The sequence below is a fragment of the Plodia interpunctella genome, chromosome 19 (genome assembly GCF_027563975.2).
Source record: "Plodia interpunctella isolate USDA-ARS_2022_Savannah chromosome 19, ilPloInte3.2, whole genome shotgun sequence".
In the NCBI taxonomy this organism is placed as follows: Eukaryota; Metazoa; Arthropoda; class Insecta; order Lepidoptera; family Pyralidae; genus Plodia; species Plodia interpunctella.
This window is the reverse complement of record NC_071312.1, coordinates 4,001,296-4,025,506: the sequence shown is the minus strand read 5'-3', so window position 1 is coordinate 4,025,506 and position 24,211 is coordinate 4,001,296. Positions and strand designations below refer to the sequence as shown.

The 24,211-nt window shown below is 34.0% G+C and overlaps 1 protein-coding gene across 1 annotated transcript in view; it reads left to right on the top strand.

Moving 5' to 3' along the window:
• LOC128678281 (mediator of RNA polymerase II transcription subunit 15-like) overlaps positions 1 to 19,521 on the top strand; it is a 38,952-nt gene extending 19,431 nt beyond the window's left edge. The window contains exons 2-6 of the mRNA XM_053759716.1: positions 9,379 to 9,536; positions 15,950 to 15,996; positions 16,198 to 16,384; positions 17,589 to 17,816; positions 18,340 to 19,521. Of these exons, the coding sequence (XP_053615691.1) occupies positions 9,379 to 9,536; positions 15,950 to 15,996; positions 16,198 to 16,384; positions 17,589 to 17,816; positions 18,340 to 19,467 (1,748 nt within the window). The 3' untranslated portion in view covers positions 19,468 to 19,521. The remainder of the gene's footprint in view (positions 1 to 9,378; positions 9,537 to 15,949; positions 15,997 to 16,197; positions 16,385 to 17,588; positions 17,817 to 18,339) is intronic.
• Positions 19,522 to 24,211: the final 4,690 nt, after the last annotated feature.

Below are 24,211 nucleotides of genomic sequence, written 5' to 3'. Positions count from 1 at the left end.
CAATTCATTTATCCTAATCCTAACTAATATTATAAATTCAAAAGTTTGTCTGTTTGTTACCTCTGTGACATGTTATCTACTCAACCAATCTTCTTGAAATTTTGCATTTTGTTTGAAATATAGAGGACATAGAAAACCTGGGTTTCATGACAGAAACGCCGGGGGGAAAACCGCGGGCACAACCTAAAAATAAATAAAAACATTTTTGAATTAGTATTCACAATTATGTAAAACTCATTTTTTTAGATAAGACCTAGATTCCATTTCGTTCAAAATATTATGAATTTATACATCACATTACACCAAATCTGGTTTCCAAGTTTGAGGCGTCAAATAACTCAGTTGATGAATTAATTTACATAACTAAGCGTACCATGAAATGAGCGCATCTTAATTAAAATAGGTTACGGAAGCATATAAAAACTATGAGTTATTTTACACTCTACATTTGAGGTATTTGTTAGTACTCTAAACTTGACATATAAATTTTAAGTATGAACGCGTATTCGCTATAGAAATGTATCTCGAATGGGTCGCAAGATTCTTGCAAGATTATAAAAATATATGTTACGGCTAAACCCGGAAGTGCGGCTAGACCTAGCCGTGAAAATCGCATGAAAATCAGCGCAGTAGTTTTTGAGTTTATCGCGAACAGGCAGACAAGACAGATGCGGCAGAGCACTTTGTTTTATAATATGTATAGATACCCTAAAATTTCCAAATTAAGTAATCGCCATCTTAAAATCGAAGATCGTGTCTGAAAAATGGCAGCTGGGTCATGCAAAGTTAATAAAGGGCTTGATACCGATCCTATTACGGGTTAAAATGGCACTTAAATCAATTTACTAGAGCGTGAATCGCCCAAATAACCAGCGCTGGAGGCGTCGAAGCCCGAAATCGGTTTTGTTAGGAATAATCCTTATGACGGCCAATAAATGTGGGCAATATTGCGAAATATTTCAACAAGTCTTTCGCCAGATTATATAATAGTAAGGAAAAGATAAATAAGGTCTACATAAACATAATCAGTTCCATTCTGTGAAAGAGAAAAAGAAAGGAAACGTTTATACGAGTATAATATTTTTTAACCAGCTCAGGCTTTGTTGTCATAGAAAATTAATTCTGGCCAGCTTGTTACATTCCTCTTCAAATCGAACGTGTAGATTTAGAGATTAGTACGGTATAATTTTATTAAATATATTAATATTATTTGATGCAGAACAAAATTATCAAAATAAGCTTGTTAAAGATACGATAAGATCAAATCATCGACATAATCAGCAGATCTTGCATAATTTGACTTGGCAGACCATTATCACTAAACCAATACCGGGTCATGCTAGTCAGGTGCCGGGTATATCGTGCACGAAACGTACAGTCAACAAAACAATAAAGCTATACAAATTTGAACTTTAGTACATTGTCACAAGAATCAAATTATAATTTTACCGATAACTGTAAACGCAAACAGCCCAGACGCAATCTTAATTGCATTCGAGATTTGTCCAGGAAATAGGTTTGCGAATGAAATGTGCGCGGAGCAGTTCAAATTTTCCGTGTTCTATTTCAAAATTTTGTCAATGAGAATAAAATGGAACTAAATGCTATAATATATAATAACTATGACTGACACTAAAAGTACTAGCATTTTAATGACTTTATTAATCGAATGCGTCAAATAAAATATCGTAGTTAAAGAATGAAAATGGATACGAATTATGTACTTATTTAATGAGTTGCCGCTCGCCATTCCATTCTCATGAGTACCAAATTTGAGCTCATTCCGTGTAGCCATTGAAGCGTTATTGAGAACAATCATAATATATCATACACACTCTCGGAATGATTTAAAAATCTTACAAATATCGAACAGCGACATCTTACGGAAATGCAAGACATCGTATATTGTTCATTGTAAGTAATTTAAATTACTTACAATGAACAATATATTTTTTTTTACTAAAAAATAAGGAAATGGCCAAACAGCTTTGGTCAGATTGTTTATACCTGACCAAAGCTGTTTGGCTATTTCCATCTACCACTAAATACCTATCTACATTCTTACTTTCGGTGAAGGATAACATGAGAAGTCCTGTAAAGCACTTTACACGTCGTTTAGTCATGTCCGTTGCCTCTAAAATTCTTTGAACCTTTTCCTCAGCTAAAACACTCAGAAGAAGAGTGAAACCGATGACCGTACACAGTGACACAGTATACCAAATTTTAGTCGCGTGACCGCTAAGTGAATATAATCGGCCATTGTGTGAGATACTATGCGATTAGGAAGTTTACTTTTACCCGCACGCGATCACTTTCAAATGCCCATGCGAAATCGCTATGTACGCAACGGAACGTACATTTTGCAACTCATTCACTACTAAGTAAGATGGACCAACCCACGTAAAATTGTTAGTTAAATCCCAATGCACGTTCTAAATTTCAAATACGCGGAATAAAGTAAAATACAAAAAGTATAGGTACATATATAATAATGGCAAGAAGAATTATTAAAATTCGATAAAAAATACAAAAGCCACAAACGCAAGCCGCAAAGATGTTTAAAAATCGAACGGGCACATGTCGAACCCCGCCTTATTTAATTTCTTTTACTATCTTTTACTATCGGTAACTTACTATCTTTTGATTTTGTTTTTACCAACTACTTATCATTTTCTTTTTTTATTACAGACATATTCTGTCAAATCTATAGGACAATAATAATTAGGGCAATATAAGAACCAAACAAGATCGGCTTTCGACCAAAAATAAATATTTTTACAAATCGATTTTGTCATAATAATTGAAACTTTCGAAAGTAAATTGGTTGAATATTTGTCTAAACTTAAACTTTCGTTTGTTGTAATCTTCATAGTGAAATCGCAAGTTTAATAACAGAAAAATATAATGAAAGCATACAGATATGAAAGTAAAAGCGGATGCGGTTATACCACTATGAATTCATCAATATGTTTATATTGTTTATTATATCGATCGACCTGTGTGACCTGTGTACGACATTTTTTTTTAAATGTGAACTATCATAATAAATTAAAGTTACTATAAGCCATCTTTAATCATACGAATATACAATTAATATAGTAATATTATTTTATTCCAAATCGAATTCAAAATCAATATCAAATTTTAATGATGATGAGTTAGTTTTTGCCCCAACAATAATAAAATCTAAAATTTTGTAACAAGTTGTTACAAAATTTTAGTTTTTTATTATTGTTTTGGTTATATCTTTGAAAGCATTGTCATTATCATTTTTTCACTTATAAGGGTTTTCGAATAGTCATAAAAACAAAAAATTGTCAACTAACCTATCTAGTACACGGGAGCATAGTTACTGGTAGTTACAATAAAATCAAATTCAATATTTGATTAAATGCGCATATATCGACGAAGTAAAACAACATTAAAACTGCATTTAAAGCTCAATCGAGTCGGCTGATTGCGCGTCGATAATCGAATGAGGCTGCCATAACTGCATTGCCCGACGCGGGAACCATATATGCGGATAATGCAATTTTCACAGGATATCGGAAAACCAAGGTTATACTTACTTGCGTTATTAATTATTGTAGTGTCTCTATTTATGTATAGTACCTATCTACAGAATGATTTTATTTTTCAGTAATTGACACACACACACAAACACGGGAAAATAATGAGCATCAGTCGGTCTTTTTTGCCATTACTAGTACTTACGGGCATACTAAAGCTATAATCGGACAGTACAAGGCTTCCAATTTCAAATTGTCTTTCAAGTAAATTGAAATGAACAATGTTCGAAGTTAGATACCATTTAATTTCAGACAGCGAAACATTCTTGCGCAGAATGTCCAGAATCACAAAAGTATGCAGTAGTCGTAATTGTTTAAGTGCTACTTTAGCATGCACTCGGCGTGCGGGTTTTCGTAGCATGGGAACTAGGCCGTGTCAATGTGCGGACGGTCAGCACATCAGATTAAGTAGGGATAAACCATGCTATAATGAGGCGTGTGCTTCCCGCCCGTGAAGACTAATTCATATCCTCCCGAGTATATCGTACGAGGTGAACAAGCGATTAAATGTAATGATAGCTGATGGGCAACAACACCATTCGCAGAGGTTTGTGTCAGGCAAACGAACGGACGTAAATTCAGATCAGAGCCATTTTTGAAAATTTGAAAACGTGAGTATGAGAGAGAGAAATAATAGCATAATAAAATCAAATAGTCAACCAGGAAGTGACGTCATTGACAAGGATATCGAAGTGCGAAATGAAAAAGATAGAATGAATAAGTAATAACATTTCAATGACAGAGATCATCAAAGAAATAAGAAAATGTTTGTATTGTTTAGCTTTGGCCAGTAAGCCAGTTTTGCCTTTTGAAAAACATATATTATAGAAAAAATACTGCGACTGAAAAAATAATAAAAACTATCCTTAAAATTTAGATGGGACTTACACTTATTATATCTAAATTAAAATATGGAACTCAAGTTCTATAACGTTCTGTAACATTCTATATGTAAAGAAATTATTTAACAAGAGTAATTTATTGTCAATTTTTACGCTAACGGTACAACTCACAATCTGTAGCCTTGGTTTAGAGAGGACGTCGTCGAGCTCCAAACATTTACGTCTCGTTTTAATAGTCCAATTCTTACTTAACTGGACATCATTATAAGATCCTGTAAATGTGACGTCTCTCTCATTTTCATCTGAGTAATTTCTTGATTGCCTTCACCATCATACTATAGAGTGTCAGAGCCCTGAAGGCACACCACAAAATATACAAACGTTACTAACGTCTATATGCTGTCTCTTTCTGAGACAACATGAGGACGCAATGATGTGCCACGTGTTTAAGGTTTCATGGTAGCCCATTGTTTCCTACTTTCTATCATCCGCTTCGAACGATCTTCGGTATTCATTGTTGTTATATTAATTACATGCATATCATCCTTGACGTTAAGCCAGCAATTCTAGAGTTTGCAGACTATTAATAAATATTGTATATATCAATTATAACTAGATAACCATTAAGATACTTGAAATGTGTGATTAGTCCTCCTAAAAGATGACCTGTTTTAATGTTAACAGATTGAAAGAAAGAAGACTGTAAAAAAATATTATACAATATTCGTTTGTAACGGATGAATTCGAAAACTACTAGGCTAATTTTGATAAAATTGTATGGCACAGTTATACAACAGATCTTCATGATTGTCATGCCCCTGTTGGGCATCCTGAATCACTCTACTCGCTCTAGGAGGATTATTTATTTTGCGTCAAATAAATATAGTGACCGATTTACATAATTTCAGAATTTTTATGCAGCCCGAATAAATCCTGAGTCCTAAATCTATTTTCCGTAAAACCAGCAGACCAGAATAAAATACTCATCCCCTAACGATTTGCCCGTTACCCTGAACACCGTTTTAGTGAACCTTTCCTAATTTTATTTTTGTATTTCGTTAGTATGTAAATAGAGATTTTATTTTTTCTGAATTGCACAGAAAATTATTGATTACGAACAAAGTGATATTATAAAGACACCTAATTCCATTACCGCCACAGGTCTTGAAAATAAGGTCGAAAATAATGCTCTTATTCTGACAGTTATTAGCTTTGACAACTACACACATTCTGACTGCAATCAGTTTTGTGACGATATTCATTTGTCTATGAAATGGTTTTCTTGTTTTGATGCGTATTCGTAGCTAATCAAAAACAGATATGAATTTAGAACATTATGTGAAGCTACAAAAAGAAAAATACCTCGGTACCGCTGGGTAATATTTAAATCAAAAAAGACATGAAATATGTAATAAAGCTTATGATTTATGAATACAATTACAAGTATATACATTTTTAAAACACCACAAAGAATTTTGGGTTATAACAAAAGTCGGATAATCCGTATTTATTTCTCTAGATTTCCATCTAATTAGATGAGACGAACGGATTTCTCCCACAATATTGTGTATTCTACAAAGGTCTCGGAGATTTGCTGAAGTGGGCCAAATTCCTATCGAATTCCTAATTGGCTGAAACTTTTGGTAGGCATTATCCTAATTAATATTGAAATTATATTAAGTAATATTAAACTCTTACATAGGTAGCTAACTAAATAATGGAGCACTAATAGAGGATTTTACGAAATTCCCGTGGGAATGGGAAAATACTATGAAAATACGTTTTCTAAGTTGCGATTAAAAGCTAAGTAGTTTATTATATATTAATAGTGTAAATTATAGTTATTAATTGCTTAATACACATCAAAAACACTTTATAACTGTGACATGGACACTAGTAGTTTGTAGCTTTTTGAAAAAGACTATACAATTAAACATTCGACAAGAAATAGTGCCTGTTTAAGTATATTTTCTTAAATGCTTCGACTAAGACTTTGTAACTAAGATTCTGTTATATGATTTATATCCTAAAGTCATACTTTATAACTAAGAAAATTTATGACGTGACGATTCAAAACAAACTTTTAAATAAATCATACAACTTATGATTTCCATCTCGTTAATTGATCGCTTGTCACCTAAGATTGCAACACTACAACAGCTCCAAATCATTAACACCTAAAACGACTTGAGCTTTCTCACAACTACAATGGACTGGTCATTACAAAGTGTATCTAACACTGATTAATGGTGTACAGTCGACAGAACATCAGCCAGACAAATTCAATGTAAAATTAGCTTTATTACCGCTGCATAAAGTTCTGTGCATATGGTCCAAAGAAAATTTGTGTTAATACTCATATTACGGCGACCGAAGCGAATCGTCAGGTATGACTGATTCGTTCATTTCGGGAATGCCACGTTAAAATATTGTATGAAATTATTCGTAATCTTTGCCCGAAGTAGCTTTTTCATAAACCCTAAAAGTATGATAAAATACAGACGCACCAGTCCCCAGCGAAATTATATTATTGGATTTCGGAAAATTTTTACAAAACCCAACTTCTCAATTCACTTCGGTTTTTCTTTGAACTCTTCATGCTTTATCGTCTTTTTCACGTAATGAAATGATGGCCTATGTCATTCTCCATACTATATGTATGAATAGACAACAAACCAACTTACTTTCGCATTTATAATATTTAGGTAGAACTTACTTGTTTATTATATTATCATTTAAAAACACAATTACAAAACCATATAGGTATAAAATGCTAAAATGCTGGTAAAACCACGGAGGTATGTAGTACTAATACGAATTTCTATAGTATAGTATGTATATGTTATGAATAAGCTCTATTTGTCTACCTTATGTACAATAGTATCAAAGCACAATAATAGTTTAAAATCCAATCTCCTAAACATTTATTCGAAGTTCAATTAACGAATATCAAACCGAGGAATCAATAAATCTAATTGGAAGTTAAAATTCAAATCGTAGCCAACCCAGCCAGTCCCAAGGGCAGAATCTCATCATTTCCCGACTAAAGCTAATCTACTTCCCTATTATCTAAGTCTCTGATGAATTTCTTACGATTTACTTGAATAAAAATGCATACAAATAATGTATTATGTAGATATCTCGTACCTCTCTATCTTACCTCTAACTGGGTAGACAGAGTCAAAATTCTATGAAAATGGAATGGAAATGATTGACAAAGATCACACAAGTATAACATGTCACTAAAATTACAAAAAAATATTTGATTAAACTCACGTAAAAAACATTGTAATAAATATTGTAATGTACAATGTCTAATAATTTGAACTCTTAAGTAAAAAACATTGTAATTATCATCATTTTTACGTACTGTCTATTGGAATGGAATTATTTATAAAACTGTATTTTCTTTAATAATAACATTACTGTCACTCATGTGAGTTCCTATGTGTTGCAATTGTGACTGTCCATAACACCTGGAAGGCTGGTTCCGCTGGTTTTACGACCGCCTACCAATCCTCTTTGGGAATGTTATTGTTACCTTGCAGCAGATAAGGGTTTTTTATCATTTAGTCGCCTCCTATAGTACACTCACAGGAGATGGTCATATTCTAGGACGGGACCACAGGCCACAACATTTCATAACATCTATCATTGCAATGTGAATAGAAGGTTGCATTTATTAATTTGTCATTGAAACAACTGCCGAAATACATCTCCTTTCTTTTCAATATTACGACATTAATAATGTTATTATAATCGTACGTGTATGTACCAATTTGGAATGGCGACACAGTACATAAAACGCTTTTGATAGCTTCCAGATTCCTTTGCTATTTGGGTAGCAGAGTTCACTATGTTGGAGCAAAGGGTGGTAGAAAGGGCGCCATTGTTGATACAAAAATAAATAGAACAGTATTTATAAGACACTCATAATAATTAAAATTTCTTAATAGTAAAGATAATATCGTAAAATGGTATCAAAATTCAGTTATTCAAATTCAAATTCAAAATTCTTTATTCAATTTAGGATGATATACATCAGTTATTGACGTCAAAAAAATTACTTAAACTAAGTCTACTGCCGGCTTCCAAAGCGCAAGTGAAGAAGAAGCGGCGCAACAAACTTCACCGCAGCCTTGTCTCCAAGAGCGTCAATTAACAAATATAGGTCTTATATATATATTAAAAATTAGGAGGACGAATTTACATCATTATTAAAAATGTCAAAATTTGAATAAATAAATAAAATAAAATATGTATTTCCAATAAAATTATTGAAAATTGACACACAAAATATATATATAAATAAAAAGCTAAATGTACAAAACGTACGTAATAATGTCATAAATCAATTACATATCTTATGAGGATACTGCACCATGCTTGGGCCAGATATTATTGTCGTTCACATAATCATCAGACTTGTAATATGCCTTTTTACAAAGTACTTCTTTTATATAATTTCTAATTTTTTTGTCCGGCAAATCAAGAATCCATTTAGGCAATTTGTTATAAAAACGGATACAGTTCCCAACAAAAGACGTTCTAACTTTGGCCAACCGATGCCCGGGGACAGACAATTTATCTTTATTACGTAAGGCTCTATCACTGTAATCACCAACTTTTTTAAATAAGTTTAAATTTTTCCGGACATGCATATTTGACGACCTCGGTGGCGCAGTGGTAAAGTGCTTGCCTCTGAACCGAGAGGTCCCGGGTTCGATCCTCGGTCGGGTCATGATGGAAAATGATCTTTTTCTGATTGGCCCGGGTCTTGGATGTTTATCTATATATGTATTTGTTATAAAATATAGTATCGTTGAGTTTAGTATCCCATAACACAAGTCACGAACTTACTTTGGGGCTAGCTCAATCTGTGTGATTTGTCCTTTGTCCTAATATATATATATTATATATCAAATTTAGTTATATCAAATAAAAACAAAAATCTTTTTTTCTTGCAGCAATCGCCTTGTGCGCATACGCAGCCGATGTGAAAGAGACAGAAAAGAAATCCGAAACAAAATTGAAAACAGAAGATGATGCGCTAAACAAGGACAAAAGACAAACGCAAGAGGAATATCTACCAGGGCAGCTGGTATACAGAGTGCCCAGGAAACAGGTAAACACAAACACTTATAAAAATATTAATTAATAGTTTTGCTAGCGGAAGACTTGCATATTGGTGGCTACACCAATATTCAAGTCTGTAACCGGTTGCAACAAGGTCTGCCTGTTAATAGGCTAAACCTAGGTTTAACCCAAGATAAGTATGCTATTCCTAGGTATCCGACCGATACCGCAAAACAAAGTAGCCAGTACTTTTTTGGAACGGTAAATATTTCCACTAATCTTCAAGGGTAGGTGTGTGTTTATGTAACTATTGTCTTTGAACAATACCAGGGAAAAACAAGGGAAGGACACTATGAAAGGCCTTGAATAGATCTCATACATCTATTCATACAATATTTATGGAAACGACATAGCGCGCAATACACAAATAGGTTTATGTAAACATTACTGAGAATTCCATGTTTTTTTTTGATATTAGTGACTATGTGACCGTCTTAGACGAAAAATCCGCGCGCAGATTTTTCGTTTATCATATTTCTTGTCGTTTTACGGCGTTTCTGAAAAAAAATTGCTTTTTCTCATTTTATTTTTCTTGAACTTTTCATACGAAACATAAAAAACGGAAGAGAAATTTGTTTTTTTTTTCACGGAAAAACTATTTGTTTTATTTGATTTTCAATTTTATGCGGAGGATCCAATAATTATAAATATAAAAAATTAGACCCAAAATCCAATTTTATGGATATGGAATTTGATCTATATGAGTTAGTGTACAGATGTTTGGTACTCAATCATGCAAAATCTCATAGACGGATTTCGACAATTTGGACTTTTGTACACTGGTGTCATTATGAGTTGGGTAGCTTAAACTTCAGCTCAGACATGGACCCTATGATGACACAGCGAGCCCTTGCTTATTTTAAAACCATATGCACAACCTATATAAACAATTCATGTGTTTCGATACGACAAATGATTGAGTTTGATTTTAAGAACTTAATCCAGAAATTCCTAAGAGAGCTTAGTATAGTTAGTGTATTTAATATATAAAAATATAAATTCTTAATAACTTAAACGATATTTATACTCAGGTATGTAAAGGTCGCTTCATCTAATTCTAAACAGGAAACATAAAGTCTTCAGTTCCTAAAGAACTACCTACTAAATAAGTCATTTGGCATTCAACCACCGTTATAAATATGTGAACATTGAGAATCAATCACCGTCACAAATACACACGCCAAAACCAGTCTTACCATCCTCGCAATACCGGACATATTAGCATAGTCATTGAAATATTCTAAAGTTCAAGTATCTATCATTAAATAGCAATGCCGTCGATACAAATTACAACGTCACTAAGTGAAATAGGCCGCTTTGCTCCAAACGGATAGTGTTTTGAATAGCCCTTTCACTTTTGCGCCCTAGATTTAGTCACGAAGTGGTCAGTTTAGTACTTTGATTGTGTACATTTGAAGGGATATTTAGAATAGGGCCTCGAGCCAAGATGGGTTTCTGCCCGGGCATAAATTCTTTCGCCCGGGCACAAACCACCACAAGTCTCCAGTGTCAACAGTATCGTCGTATACCTTTATCCTAACATGCAGTAAGAATTCAATTTTAAGTCTAGGTACTTTATCTATCATACCATAGGTTACATATTAAAAACAAAGGTTACATATTAAAAACAAAGGTTACATATTAAAAACAAAGGTTACATATTAAAAACAAAGTCCTCTGCCGCACGGATTTTCATGCTGTTTTCACCAACAGATAATGTGATTCCTGAGAAAGGTTAGTGTATAATTTATTATGTTTTTACCCGAGCGAAGCTGGGTCGGGCCGTTAGTAGTATATATAAATGAGTATGTGTGTGTGAATATTTGTTACTCTATCATGCTCTAGACAGATTTCGATTCGTATGTACTAAATGAGGTATCAGTAGAGGAAAGTTAATTTAAAATGTAAAGATATCAAAATGAATGAACTAGTTGTTTCATACATCCAAACGTTGACTATAACTAATGACAATAAAAAATATAGATTATACCACACACATGGACCAATCTATCAGTTGCCTTTGAATTGCTTCACCTCGGACAGTGAGCGATGAGAAAACCTTCTTACACTGCCATTTCATACAAAATTACGCTCTTAATTGATTAGAGTATGACATTTTATTAGGTACTTATATTACGAGGTACTTTGATGGGCTCTTAAGAAATGGCTGATGCTGTCTTCTGGAAATCTATTAGCAATCATTTTCTTACTTAATAAGTGTGGTTGACATTTCTACGTTAATTCGATCGGTTACATGAAAACAGGTTTGAATATTATCGTAAGGTATTTACCTACTTTTTCAAAGAAAATGTTTTAAAACATAACTTGCAATAATAAATAGCGTCAAAAATTACAAGTACTTCCTACATTTTAAACCGTGGCTTGATATCGTTATAAATAACTAGATGCGCCCGGAGGCTACGCTCCTGTGGACATTTCGGGATAAAAATACTCTATATGTTATTCCAGGCTATATTCTACTCATCTAACCAAATTTCATAACAATCTGTCCAGTAGATTTTGCGTGAAAGTGTAACAAACATTTATATATATACACAAACACACAAACTTCTTATTTTACTTAACTTATTCGACTGTCAAGGAGGTTTCTTAATAAATAATATTAATATATATTATAACATAATATTTTATTTTTTAAAATAAATTCAACTATCAGCTGATCAGAATTTATAATTTTTAACTAACTTACACTAACTTTGTGACTAACGAATAATAAACTAATTCTTCGCTTCTAACTCTAACATATGATCGACATAATCGACAATGTGAAAAGTATGGTTATCAACTGGCCTACTTTTACAATGAAAAAATAAGATCTACAAAGTACTAACATTATTACATGTTTATATTATCGATAAATATATCAATGAGTTTGCGAACAAAAAAAACACAAGCAAATATAATCTTTATAACTAAGAATATAGAGTTCTAAATATATTCTTTTACCAGAATCTTATATCGAAATTGACCTACGTTTTTGAGGATTAAATTGGCACGAACTCAATTGCAAACTAATTATTGGGTCTTCACAGATGTAGTATGAATACCACGGTATAATTTCACTTTCATTTACAATCATTGGAATGTATTTTACAATGAGTAAAATAGATTGATCTCAGAAATCGTGTCATAAAGTCTCTGGTTCCATAAATAAATATAAAATGGGCTATAATTTACTTGAGCCTTACTAAAATCTTGCTAGGTACATATTATTTTCGTTTCTTTCGATAAAAACTAAAGTGAATTTTTATTTGTGTGATCATATCCCTGTGGTCCCATAGCGAGATTCGTGAAGACAAGAGAATACAATATTAATTTAATTAATTTTTGAAAACAAAATTAATTTATTTTTATGATATCAAAATAAGGAAACAGACGTATAACAAACATTGACTAAACTATGTGTGAATTAGTTCATAAAACCACTTAATCCGTTTTGTCACAATAGTATTTACTTTCGACACCTGTTGTAATGAGAACGAAATAACAGTTTGACGTTTCATCGTTATTGCAGGTGCAACCGCTAATAATACCCCATCCGAGGAATGTCTGTCGTTTTGTAACTGTCACAGATATGGTAACGATACGGATGGAAATGATAGCCACGAGACCGCACTCATACATTATATGCACTAGACTGTGGCGTATATAGTTAACTCTAGGCCCTGTTACGAAAAAGATCTGGGCCCCCCAAAGCTGTATAGTTATTTAAGTGTAAGATATAATTTGTAGGTAATCATTTCACTATTTTACATCAGGTGTTTTTTTATTTTATACTAGCTGCGCCCCGGGGCTTCGCTCTTGTGTGTGGAATTTCGGGATAAAAAGTACCCTATGTGTTATTCCTGGGTAGAAAATAACCCAGTCCAGTAAATAATGCGTGAAGAGGTAACTAACAAACTTATTTTCGCATTTATAATTTTAGTTGGTATTGGGATAATGACGATCAATTTTTGATATACAATATATTATTATATCAGTATATAGTTATAAATATAGTACCTAAATGATGACTATCTATATATGTCAACAAATTTTTTGATGCGTAGAAGAAATATAACTCAAACTAAGCTGCTATCAAATGATGAATGTGCAAAACAAATGAAGTCGCTGGTTAGAATCTAAGGGCCCTGAGATAGGGGCCCCAATACACGGTATCGTCTATCTGTTAGCTACACTAGATACATTCAAACTACATTATAATTTAAGATTTTCCATGCAGTTGGACTTTCAGATGTCTTTGATATTAGTATGTTGAGAAATATTGACTACTTTGCTAAAAAATAGCATAATTTGGATCACTTTTTGCTATTGTAATGTCATGATATTGTTTTGTCTTACTTATTCAGCCGTTAAATACATACCTATTTAAAAAATCGCACACTTAAATTGTTATCTAGTTGTCATTGTCAAAAATATTACCGAATAACAATTTGCGAATAATTTTGATTTTTTAAAGCTTAAAAATTGTATTCAATGGAATCCAGCGTTTCGCCATAAATGTACTACATTGATTATATAATATCATACAAAAACAGTTAATTTATAGTGAAAACCACACCAAAATCCATTGCGTCGTTTAAACATTTTAATGTCTTAAACATTAGACAACGATTTAATTTATATGTGGCGATTTAAGTTATAATGGTAAAGGTCGAACTCAACAAGTGCTCTGCTATGCCGTGCTAAGCTGCAGCTAAGTTTCGAACCACAGAATTTCGTTTGCCAATAATAAATATTATATAATTTGTTTAGGTCGTCTCAGAAAACTTAGCTTCGATTAGCACAGCATAGCACCGCTCCTTTCGAGTCCGGCCCTACCGAAGCAATATCAAATATGACCCTAATATTGAACATATAATCTCGTGTCACAACACTATTAGTTTCCGGAACAGTGGCTTAAAGAAACCACCGCTTGAGTAACTGTTTCTGCAATTATGCACCGCTGTCACCGCACTGTGGCATTATTTTTTATAATCCTAAATATATATGTATAAGTACTTTAGCCGACCACATTTGATTTTTATTTTTTATTATAAATATAAATAAATATATATGAACAAATTGCATAGATAGAGTTAGCCCCAAAGTAAATTCCAGACTTGTGTTATGGGATACTACAACGATAATATAATTTTATAACATACACATAAAGATCCAAAATCCAGGTCAAAGAAAATTTTTCATCTTGACCTGACCGTTGATCGAACCTATGCCAAGTCCACATTTGTGTGCACAAGCGTCTACAGCATTTTGAGTCTTTCGTTTATTTACACTGTAGTTCAAAACATAACAGCGTAAATAGAGAAATTCAATACCCGCTTGATTCCAGAATTGTTTTCATCTCATTATTGTGTTTAAAATTACAAATAGGAAACTAAATAAAAAGGTACTACTTATTTCTAGAGAAATTTCTCCCAAAGACATACGTAAGAAAAATGGAAAAAAGGGGCTTGGATAAAAAAGAAGAAAAAAAACCGTTATTTAATCCGACTTTACAGTATCTTAAAATAGACCTTTTAAATAACAACGGCACTCATTTGTTGAGAAATAGTTGCAGCAATTTTATGCACTGACTATCATTGTCCAATGCCCTTCTCTCGCTTCCATTCCTAGATAGTTTACACCATATTGCATGTAAATTATGTTTGTCGCTAGCAATCATATAAAATTACAACAATACGATAGAAATGTAGGATTGTTTACATTAGGGTATTCACAGTGAGAGTATTATAGAATTTTAGTTGTTCTATAAATAGAAAGAAAATTGGGCAAACACATACTTAGAAACTTTTCCAAAAATACCCAACCGTATTATCCGTGATTACCGCTTTCACTGCTAATTTAGCACATAATTGAACATGCTATTTTGTCATACCCCAAGACCACTTCCAACCCATTGTTAGTTTATGGGAAAACAGTGTTTTGTGCACTTGGCCTTCCGTTTAATAGCTACACACGGTTTTAGGCGCCGCTCAATGCGAGAGTCTATCTAGTATGTTTTTACTTAATTTCACACGTTTTTATTGTGTATTGACAAAGATAGCTTACGTACTAAGCTAATATTATCCTTTATTAAGTTGTAGTAATGTTATCTTTAAGGTTTTAAAGAAAGCCTGGTTTATTATAGTTAATATCTTTAAATAATCAAACTATTATTATTACTAAAAAGCTATGATATAATAATAGACATGTCCACAAAACCAACAATTGTGAAAATATAATATTATCAATTAATAATTGTTCCAGCTAAGCATGAGTTGGAAATGAGACCAGACTGTTTTACGTGTAAATTATAGACAAAGAATAGATGCACGTTATGAATCACACACCATTTTAGGTATAATATACAAAAATGAAATGTTATTTTTACTATTACAGAAAGCCGCGCCAGTTCAAGAACCACAAGACGAGGACAGAAATAACAGGTAATAAATACATTTTACATTAACTAAAAAAAACTGCATTCAAAATTCGAAAACGTAATTTCTGTGTTTGAAAAATGGAAAAGCCGTTGCTTCGTCTTAGAAGGCGTAACACTGGCCACTTACAAAATTGAAAAAGAAAAATATTAAACTCCAACGCTGCTCTTTTGTTTTAAATCGAATGCAAACTTAAATTTGTTTCAGACAAGACTCACAAGAATACCGTCCAGGTCAGGTGTTTTCACTAAACGCCCAGGAGTTGCTGGAATTCCAGCAAGAGAGGAAGGCACCACTGAGCAGCAACCAGCTGCTGCAGCAGTTGCAGCTGTATGGCCAGGAAAAACCCAACCCTCAGCAGTTTTACTACGTCGAGCCGCAGGCCGCACGTCAGGTCAATACTTCTATCTATTCCACTTATTACATTAATCCTTAGTCCATTCCGACTCGACAAGAAAAGACATTAAAATTTAAATATAATTAGGCCTTCCATCCAGATTTAGGTAGTCCACTTTTATTAATAAATTATGAAAGTTTGTTAACTTAACTTTAAGTCTGCTGGACACCATACTTTATGACTCAGGGTGCTAATAAATTTGGCCCACACTCTGCTTAACAGCTTAAACACACCGCCTCCACATGATAGTAGGTATAGACACAATCTACTTATATTTTATTTTTTTACTTTCGTTTAAAATAATAATGTCCTAGCAAGGTATTCTAAATTAAAGTCCACGAGTAGCAGTAGAAGCCCAGCTTACATTTCTAGTAGGTTGAGTTGCAAGCATCTTATCAGGTATTTTTTCCTAGCTAATTGGTGTTTATACCTTTGGTTGACAATAGCATATAACCTGACCCCTTAAGAGAGCAAAAATTTTATTTTTCAAATTTCAACACATAGGAATCATTCTCTTTTAAATCAATATCATCAATTATAAATCTCACAGTAAAGCTATTAAGTCCACGCACAAAGAAAAATATTCCAGTAGTTCTGAACAGGAATAAAAATATCGTTGTTATGCAGTTTAATGTGAATTTTCATATCCAAGGCTCATTGCTCGGGACTCGTGCTATCAGTACGGTGCAGCGAGCAAATCGAAATAGAAATCAGACAATGGGATCATAGTCTGCATTATTCCCTGAGAATAGACCCAGTCGTTGTGCATCGACGAGATAAATCGAGGTATTTGACTAACTCACGGTGAGAATCTGCTGTGTTGTTTTGGGTAAATTGAATGTATTCTCGATTCAGACTCTTTTACGTTTCGTTTATTTACAGAAGTTAATCTGGTTTACTACTTGTAATTTATTAACAATACTAGCTGGGCACGGGACAAGGGACTACATTTTTCGCGCATTATGAGTTTATCAACATTGTTTATATAGAAGATGAAAAAAAAATACTCTATCTACTTTCATCAACTATACATAATATTCCGCTGTCCGCTATCTAGAGGTCTTCTGGTACTTGTGATCACAGTACTTGGTTGGTTCTATGATGATGATGATCTTTGTGTCCATCGGACCCGCGATACAAACTTCTTGCAAGTGTTGTTGTAAATTTATTAAAATAACATTATTTTTTTCTCAAATTCCAGGTGGCCTACCAGCCGTCCCACGCAGTCATAGCTCGCCCGCACTACTCCGCGGACGGAGGAGAAGCATCAGTGGGGGCCGCGCTCTCTGTCAGTGACTCCGGTCCCAGTTCCAGCAGCTCCTTCGACCAGGAACTCCTGGCACTGCTTGGCCATCAGGTTGGTCAGGACGACCGGCAGTATCAGCAGCAGACCGTATCGCAGAATGCGCCGGCGCCGCAGTATCAACAGGTAATTTGGTTTTCGGAAAATAGTAATCTTTTTCGATCCTTCTCATTGTATATCATGCTCTCTCTCTCTCGTCTATGCATGTTCCCGGATGCGTTCGGGGTTGTGAAGCCGCGAAGCAAGAATAGAATAATTTAATGTACGTACATACATGTCGAATATTCTAAATTGTTAATATGGGTGTTAATTTAATATTAATTGACATGCTGAAATCTGAAGAATTACCAAAAATCTGTGGGCGAAATAGCAATTTCGTCTTGAATGCATCCACAAATCCTATACTCAATTTGTTTGCGCCCCCCGTTAATTGGATTTTCCAATATTGGTTCTGTTTTCTGCGAAAATTAGAATCTGAGAAGAGAATCAACGCACATATAAACAGTAGTAGAGTAAAAATAAAGTCATACAAAAGTAAAAGTCTGTGTCATTCATTATTCACGAGCGAGTTTCATGCTCATTGCCCCACGCAAACCCATTTTATAGATCTTCAGGCGTGCAAACATAAAAACTAAAATTCCAATTTCAGGTGGACAGATACATCACCAAACCTAGCAAGAAACCAACGAAATTGCGGCCAAAGGTGGCTACCCCACCACAAGTCCCACAACCATTGCCTGCAGGCGCGCCTCAGCAATACTTAATTGAAACCACCAACGTCCAACAACAGCCTCAACAGCCACAACCCCAAATACAGTATAGACCAGCCCCTCAGGCACAAAGACCAGCTCAAGCTTTAAGATACGTCCCTATTCCTTCTCCGCAGCCTGATCTCCAACAAGTCTTGTACGAACGCCCTGAATCTCAAGGCCTCAAAATCGTTCCCGCTCCCAAACTACAACAGCAACAACCTCGCCAACAATTGTCATTCCGACTTATTCCCCAATTCCAACAACCTGAAGCTACTCCTAAGCAATATAGAATCATTGACGCTCCAGTCAGACAGCCAGTTAGACAGGAACAAAGAGCACCAGCGGTTGAAAGGCCTTTGACTTACCTGAAACGCTACCCAGACCCTGAAAAAGTACGTGCTGTCAAGATATATGATCCGGAAATTGCTGCCGGACAGCAACCTCAGATTGTTGGTGAGCAATATTATCTTCGTCCATACTACAGGCAAAACGAGCCTTTGAGGCAAGAACGTCTACGATACGAGTCACCCCTGCCCGCGAGACCTGACGCTGACCCTCCACGGGCACCTGAACCTACGAAACCTCCTCACTCCGCTATCTACGTTAGTAAAAACCTGGCACCTAAAAAATCTAGAGTGCAATCTAGACCTGAAGAAGTAAGGATTGATCAGTCTTCAAGGGAGCAATATAGACAAGAACCGACGTACAGACAAGAGCCCAATTATAGACAGAGTCAAAGATTAGAGCAACAAGTTAATTTGGAACAGCACGGGCAAAGTTTGGACAACCGACGAGTACAGTTACCTCCTCCGAAGAACAACAAGGCGTACACTCCTGAAGAATTTGCGGCATTAGTTGCAGCTGGTTACTCTGTGACACCAGTACCTGTGAGTGCTCTGAATGCTCAAGCCGCACAGTCCAGGTCCTCAGAAGATCTGTCTCCCATCACCATCCCTCAGCAAAGCCGCAGACCACTGTACAGGAGACCTCAGTACCTGCCTCTCAGAGGAGACGACGCGCCTTAAACTGGACCTTGAACATTAGCTGTAACTTTGTAAATTAAAATAGTGATAATTGACTGTCAGTTGTTTTATTTTAATAACGCGTAGCAGAATGTTATGAAAAACAGCTCATAAGACCTGAAAATACACTTTCACACTTTAATAATAACTCAATTAGATCACGAGCTAGCTATGATTATCAGAATTGGCTGATTTATTGACATCAATTGATATCCATAAATGAGACGTGAAGTTACAAAGAAAAATTGCATAATAAAGCCTTTATATAAAAGTCGCAAAGGTTTTCACTCATCACCATCCCTACCAGTCTCGTAATCCCACTAAGAACTGCACAAACAAAGGGTCTGAGTCCGCGGCTTCACCCGCGTGAATTTCATAACAAAATCTCAGTATTTTTTTTATCGCGTACTCTGTAAAATAGGTAAACATATATGATTTAAATTCGTTTTTTTTTCATATACGTAATAGAATTCATTGATACAATATCGGGTCTATTCCATTTATTATATAATGGATCCTTTTATGTGCCCAATTCTTTTATTGCCAGTGTTTGGATATTTTCTGCTCTGTTTGAGAAATGGCCAGCTTGTAAGATAAATCTCTTTTCTTAATCCTAATCCTAATTATCTAAGTATATTCTTTATCTTAACGAGAATGCGTTGCGTCTTGCTTAAATTGGTTTTCGATTTCCCTAGAATTTCAACCAATATTATTTTCTTTCATGATAATTAATTAAAGATGAAGATTCAGGTGTATAATGTATTATGGTTTGACCCTAACGAAGCCGGGACGGGCCGCTAGTGTGGAATAAAGGTATGAACGGAACATAGATTAACAATATGTACTTGTACGTACATGTCATATCTCAAATCCACAAGTTATCTCCAAGTCTATTCAACGCAGCGAACACGAAAGATTATCTCCGTATAACTAGCTCCAACTTCCCAACTCCAACTTGGCACAAACTACACAGCGGGATGGTGGTGTCAACTCTTGCTTTACTCCAATCCAGCGTCCTTAATAAGCAAATAACGCTGCATAACGCGATGCGATGCAATTCTTTGCAATACCTTTTTTGTATTTGCAGAAGACAGAATTGGCTGATTTGAGCCGATTTACGATAATAACGAAAGGTAATGTACAACGCGTCTGAGTTATTATGATAACAACATAAACAATTACATAAATTGAAGTGGTCCAGTGGTTAAGCCTGTCTTCGATCGAAAATTTTAATTTCTTAATGATGAACCTCTATGACGCGGTAATAGCGGCGGGTTTGCAAGGAATTTGAGTAGGTTAATGTGCTGTTGACTGTACCACATAAGTTTGTATACTATGTAGTACTTTCGCCCGTTGGAGGAAAACATTTAGTTCACTAGTGTGTTCAATAGTAAAAGTCAGATGCCTTTAAACGACTAGAATGCAATCAGAGACCAATGTTAGCTATACACGAAAGAGAGAGTACATAAATACGATTTATATACATTCATTGCGCTGCCTTATCGCGTTTATCGCTCACCCAGGACCCCTGGTAATAGAGAAGTACTCGCAAGGTAGTGTATAAGAAACTTAGACCATTTTGTTGTAAAGATTAATTGCCAAATTGCCATTAATTAATTACGGCTCTGTGTTTTCATCTTTGACATGTAGTCCCAAGAACTTGCTCCACAGAGACTGATAAATATTACCAAGCTCAAATCAAATGTATTAAGCCAATTAATACATATGACACTAGCTGACTAGCTGTTGCCACCGCCTGTGCCCGCGGCAAAAAGAATCCACACCAAAAATTACTATTTACATTGCTCGTTTTTTATATGAAATGACAAACAAACACACTTTCATATTTATAGTATACTGTGTGATTCCTGAGAAAGCTTTAAGTGTACCTATAATAAAGATTTTACACGAGCGAAGCCTTTTGTCTTTTGTTTATTTTTATTTTATTTGATGTAAACTAGAACAGACAATGGGCTGTGAATTTACAAAGACGAATCAAATCTACCCACTATGCCTGCTTCGTTCAGTGTAGTCGATCTCACATCGATCTTTATTAGGGTGTATACCGCCTCCTCAGACAGGCAATCACAATCTGTTTGATTAGTTACAATTTACGATTGATCTTGTAACTAGAACCTAATTAAGGAGTGAGATATTTCAATTCTTTGTTTTGTTTTAGGTCTTGCTTGTATAAAATGCGTTTCTTGTTAAGTATGATTTTTAAGCATAACGTTTTGAGTTTATTGCGAACAGACAGACAAACGCGACAGAGGACTTTGTTTTATAATAATAAGGAACGTAAGGATACCTAATGATAATATGTAAGGAAGGATAAGGATATACATTATACATGGCCTATACTAGCTTTTGTATACTAAACAAAAATGAACTGATATTCAAATTATTTCAACTGTATCCCAAATTTTTTTTCATTATCCACATACAAAAAATAAATTGCATTTTAGAGTTTGTTTTCACATGGCTTCTGTCCAAAATTGTTGGGTAAATAAAATAATAGTGGCTAAAATAACGGTTGTATTTTATTCTTGCCGATCCCGGGGCTTTATGAAGATGTATTGCCCTACCCATTTAGATAGAGTACATAATACATTATACAGGGTGTTACAATACCTACATACATACGAAGTGGTAAGGTATGGTACCTCGGGTACTGGCTGGTAGAGTAATATTTTTATATACACACGAATATTTTTTAACCCTATACTACCAAGAGCCATGTCCTATTGCTCAATCCTGCTCCGTTGCGACGACGCAACACGTTTCAACTTCTCCGATCATGCTCCGTTGTTTTCCGTAGATTTTAGCACTGACGTGCGTTAATGTACGTCAAAACTTTATACAATTTCGACGTTCTTTTGATTGATCGATTCGATGTCGAGTCGAGGGATGTCAACGTGACGGAATACAACCGAGCAATGGGGCATGGCTCTAATAATACTGATACTTATACCACGAAAAATTTATCTATTCCTCTAGATTCCTGTTAAACTGATACATCAGACAACGTAAGTTTATAGCTTACAGTGATATAGCATACAGTATTATGGCATAATGATTTTAAAATATAACGTTTTGAGTTTTTGTTTTGAGTTTATTGCGAACAGACAGACAGACGCGGGGCAGATGACTTTGTTTTATAATATAAGGAATGTAAGGATACGTAAAGATGATATGATATACTAATTAGGTATAACAGTCATTTCACATGTCAAGCGAGTAACATTGGCTAATATGTTTAGATGAAAATGCTTTGAAATTGTGAACAACTCTGAGTCTGCCTGCAGTTGCAGAATACTGGAAGTAGAGAAGATAAGCTAATGTTGAATATTTTTTTATTACATCTCTTTATAGAATAAAATATCGTTTATTGCTAAAAAATAAAATACCACAACACAAAACAGTGAAAACTACAAAACAAATATAAAAAAAATCTATAAACTTATACTTAGATACAACAAATTTTTTTATAAGTTACCCAAACAAAACATTTTTTGTAAAATCTTGAATTATTGTTTGAATCGAGATTTACTTTTTTGTGTGTATCAAAAGAATGAGTTTATTCTCTGTATCCTTCGTTCTAACCAGGTTTTATGTTTCTTTCCTCCTCTAAACTTTATATCATCGTAACCCGACACTATTGTATTTTCTCTCAGAAACTACGTATTTGTTTGAAAGAAAATTAAAAATAGCAACGTTCAATAAAAGTATGAAATTGCAACTCCATTAGAAACAAAACCGGCTAAATTTAATTTAGACCTCGACCTGCATACCTATATTCGGTAAAACATGTACTCGCAGGTTTAATTAATTTTGACATCAATTTGTATATTTGTACTCATGTTTTTGGCAAATAAATGTTTTTTTTTCTTTCTTTCTTTCTTTCTTTCTTTCTTTCTTTCTTTCTTTCTTTCTTTCTTTCTTTCTTTCTTTCTTTCTTTCTTTCTTTCTCGACTCACGTAGAATTTTTATAAGAGAGCGATACGATATTTTAGTGATATACCAATTTTTCCCTAGAATAAGGTTTACAACACAAGTTGTATTACTATAGATTAATGATCGAATACAAAATGCGTGTGGTTCCTAGAATAAGACCACTCCATATCTTATAGTGGATTTCATACGAGGTATACACATCCTAGGCAGCTGATAGGCAACATTAACATTAATTAATTAATAAATAAAAAATAAAAATTCGTTTATTTCATTAACTGAAAATGTACAAAGATACATATTGTAAGGACTCTCTATTAAGCAAAAAATATGCTTGTGTCAGAGAATCCTACTCTTCCATAGCATACATTTGGAAGTTACACTAATCACTGCGTTATACAAATCAAAATTGAAGTACTTATCGATTAATATAATATGTATAACAAATAACTAAATATAAATAAAATAAATAAGTATAAATAACCTTATTGTGTATGTATTAATATATTATATATCTATATATATATATAAATATATATATGTATAAAACTTAAAAATAAATAAATTGTATGTGTACTTAATATATTTAAAATGTATTGATATAGTTAATTAATGAATGCTTCTGTTTGGCTATAGTCAAGAGTTTTTAGCCAGTTGGAAATTCTTTTTTTGACTTCTCGAGCCCTTAAAGGATATATTTCTAGTAAGTTTAGTTTATTATTAGTTTAGTTTATTATTAGTTTTATTATAAAGCTTTGCTGATTGAGCATTAAATTGACTCGCGGCAAATTTCGTT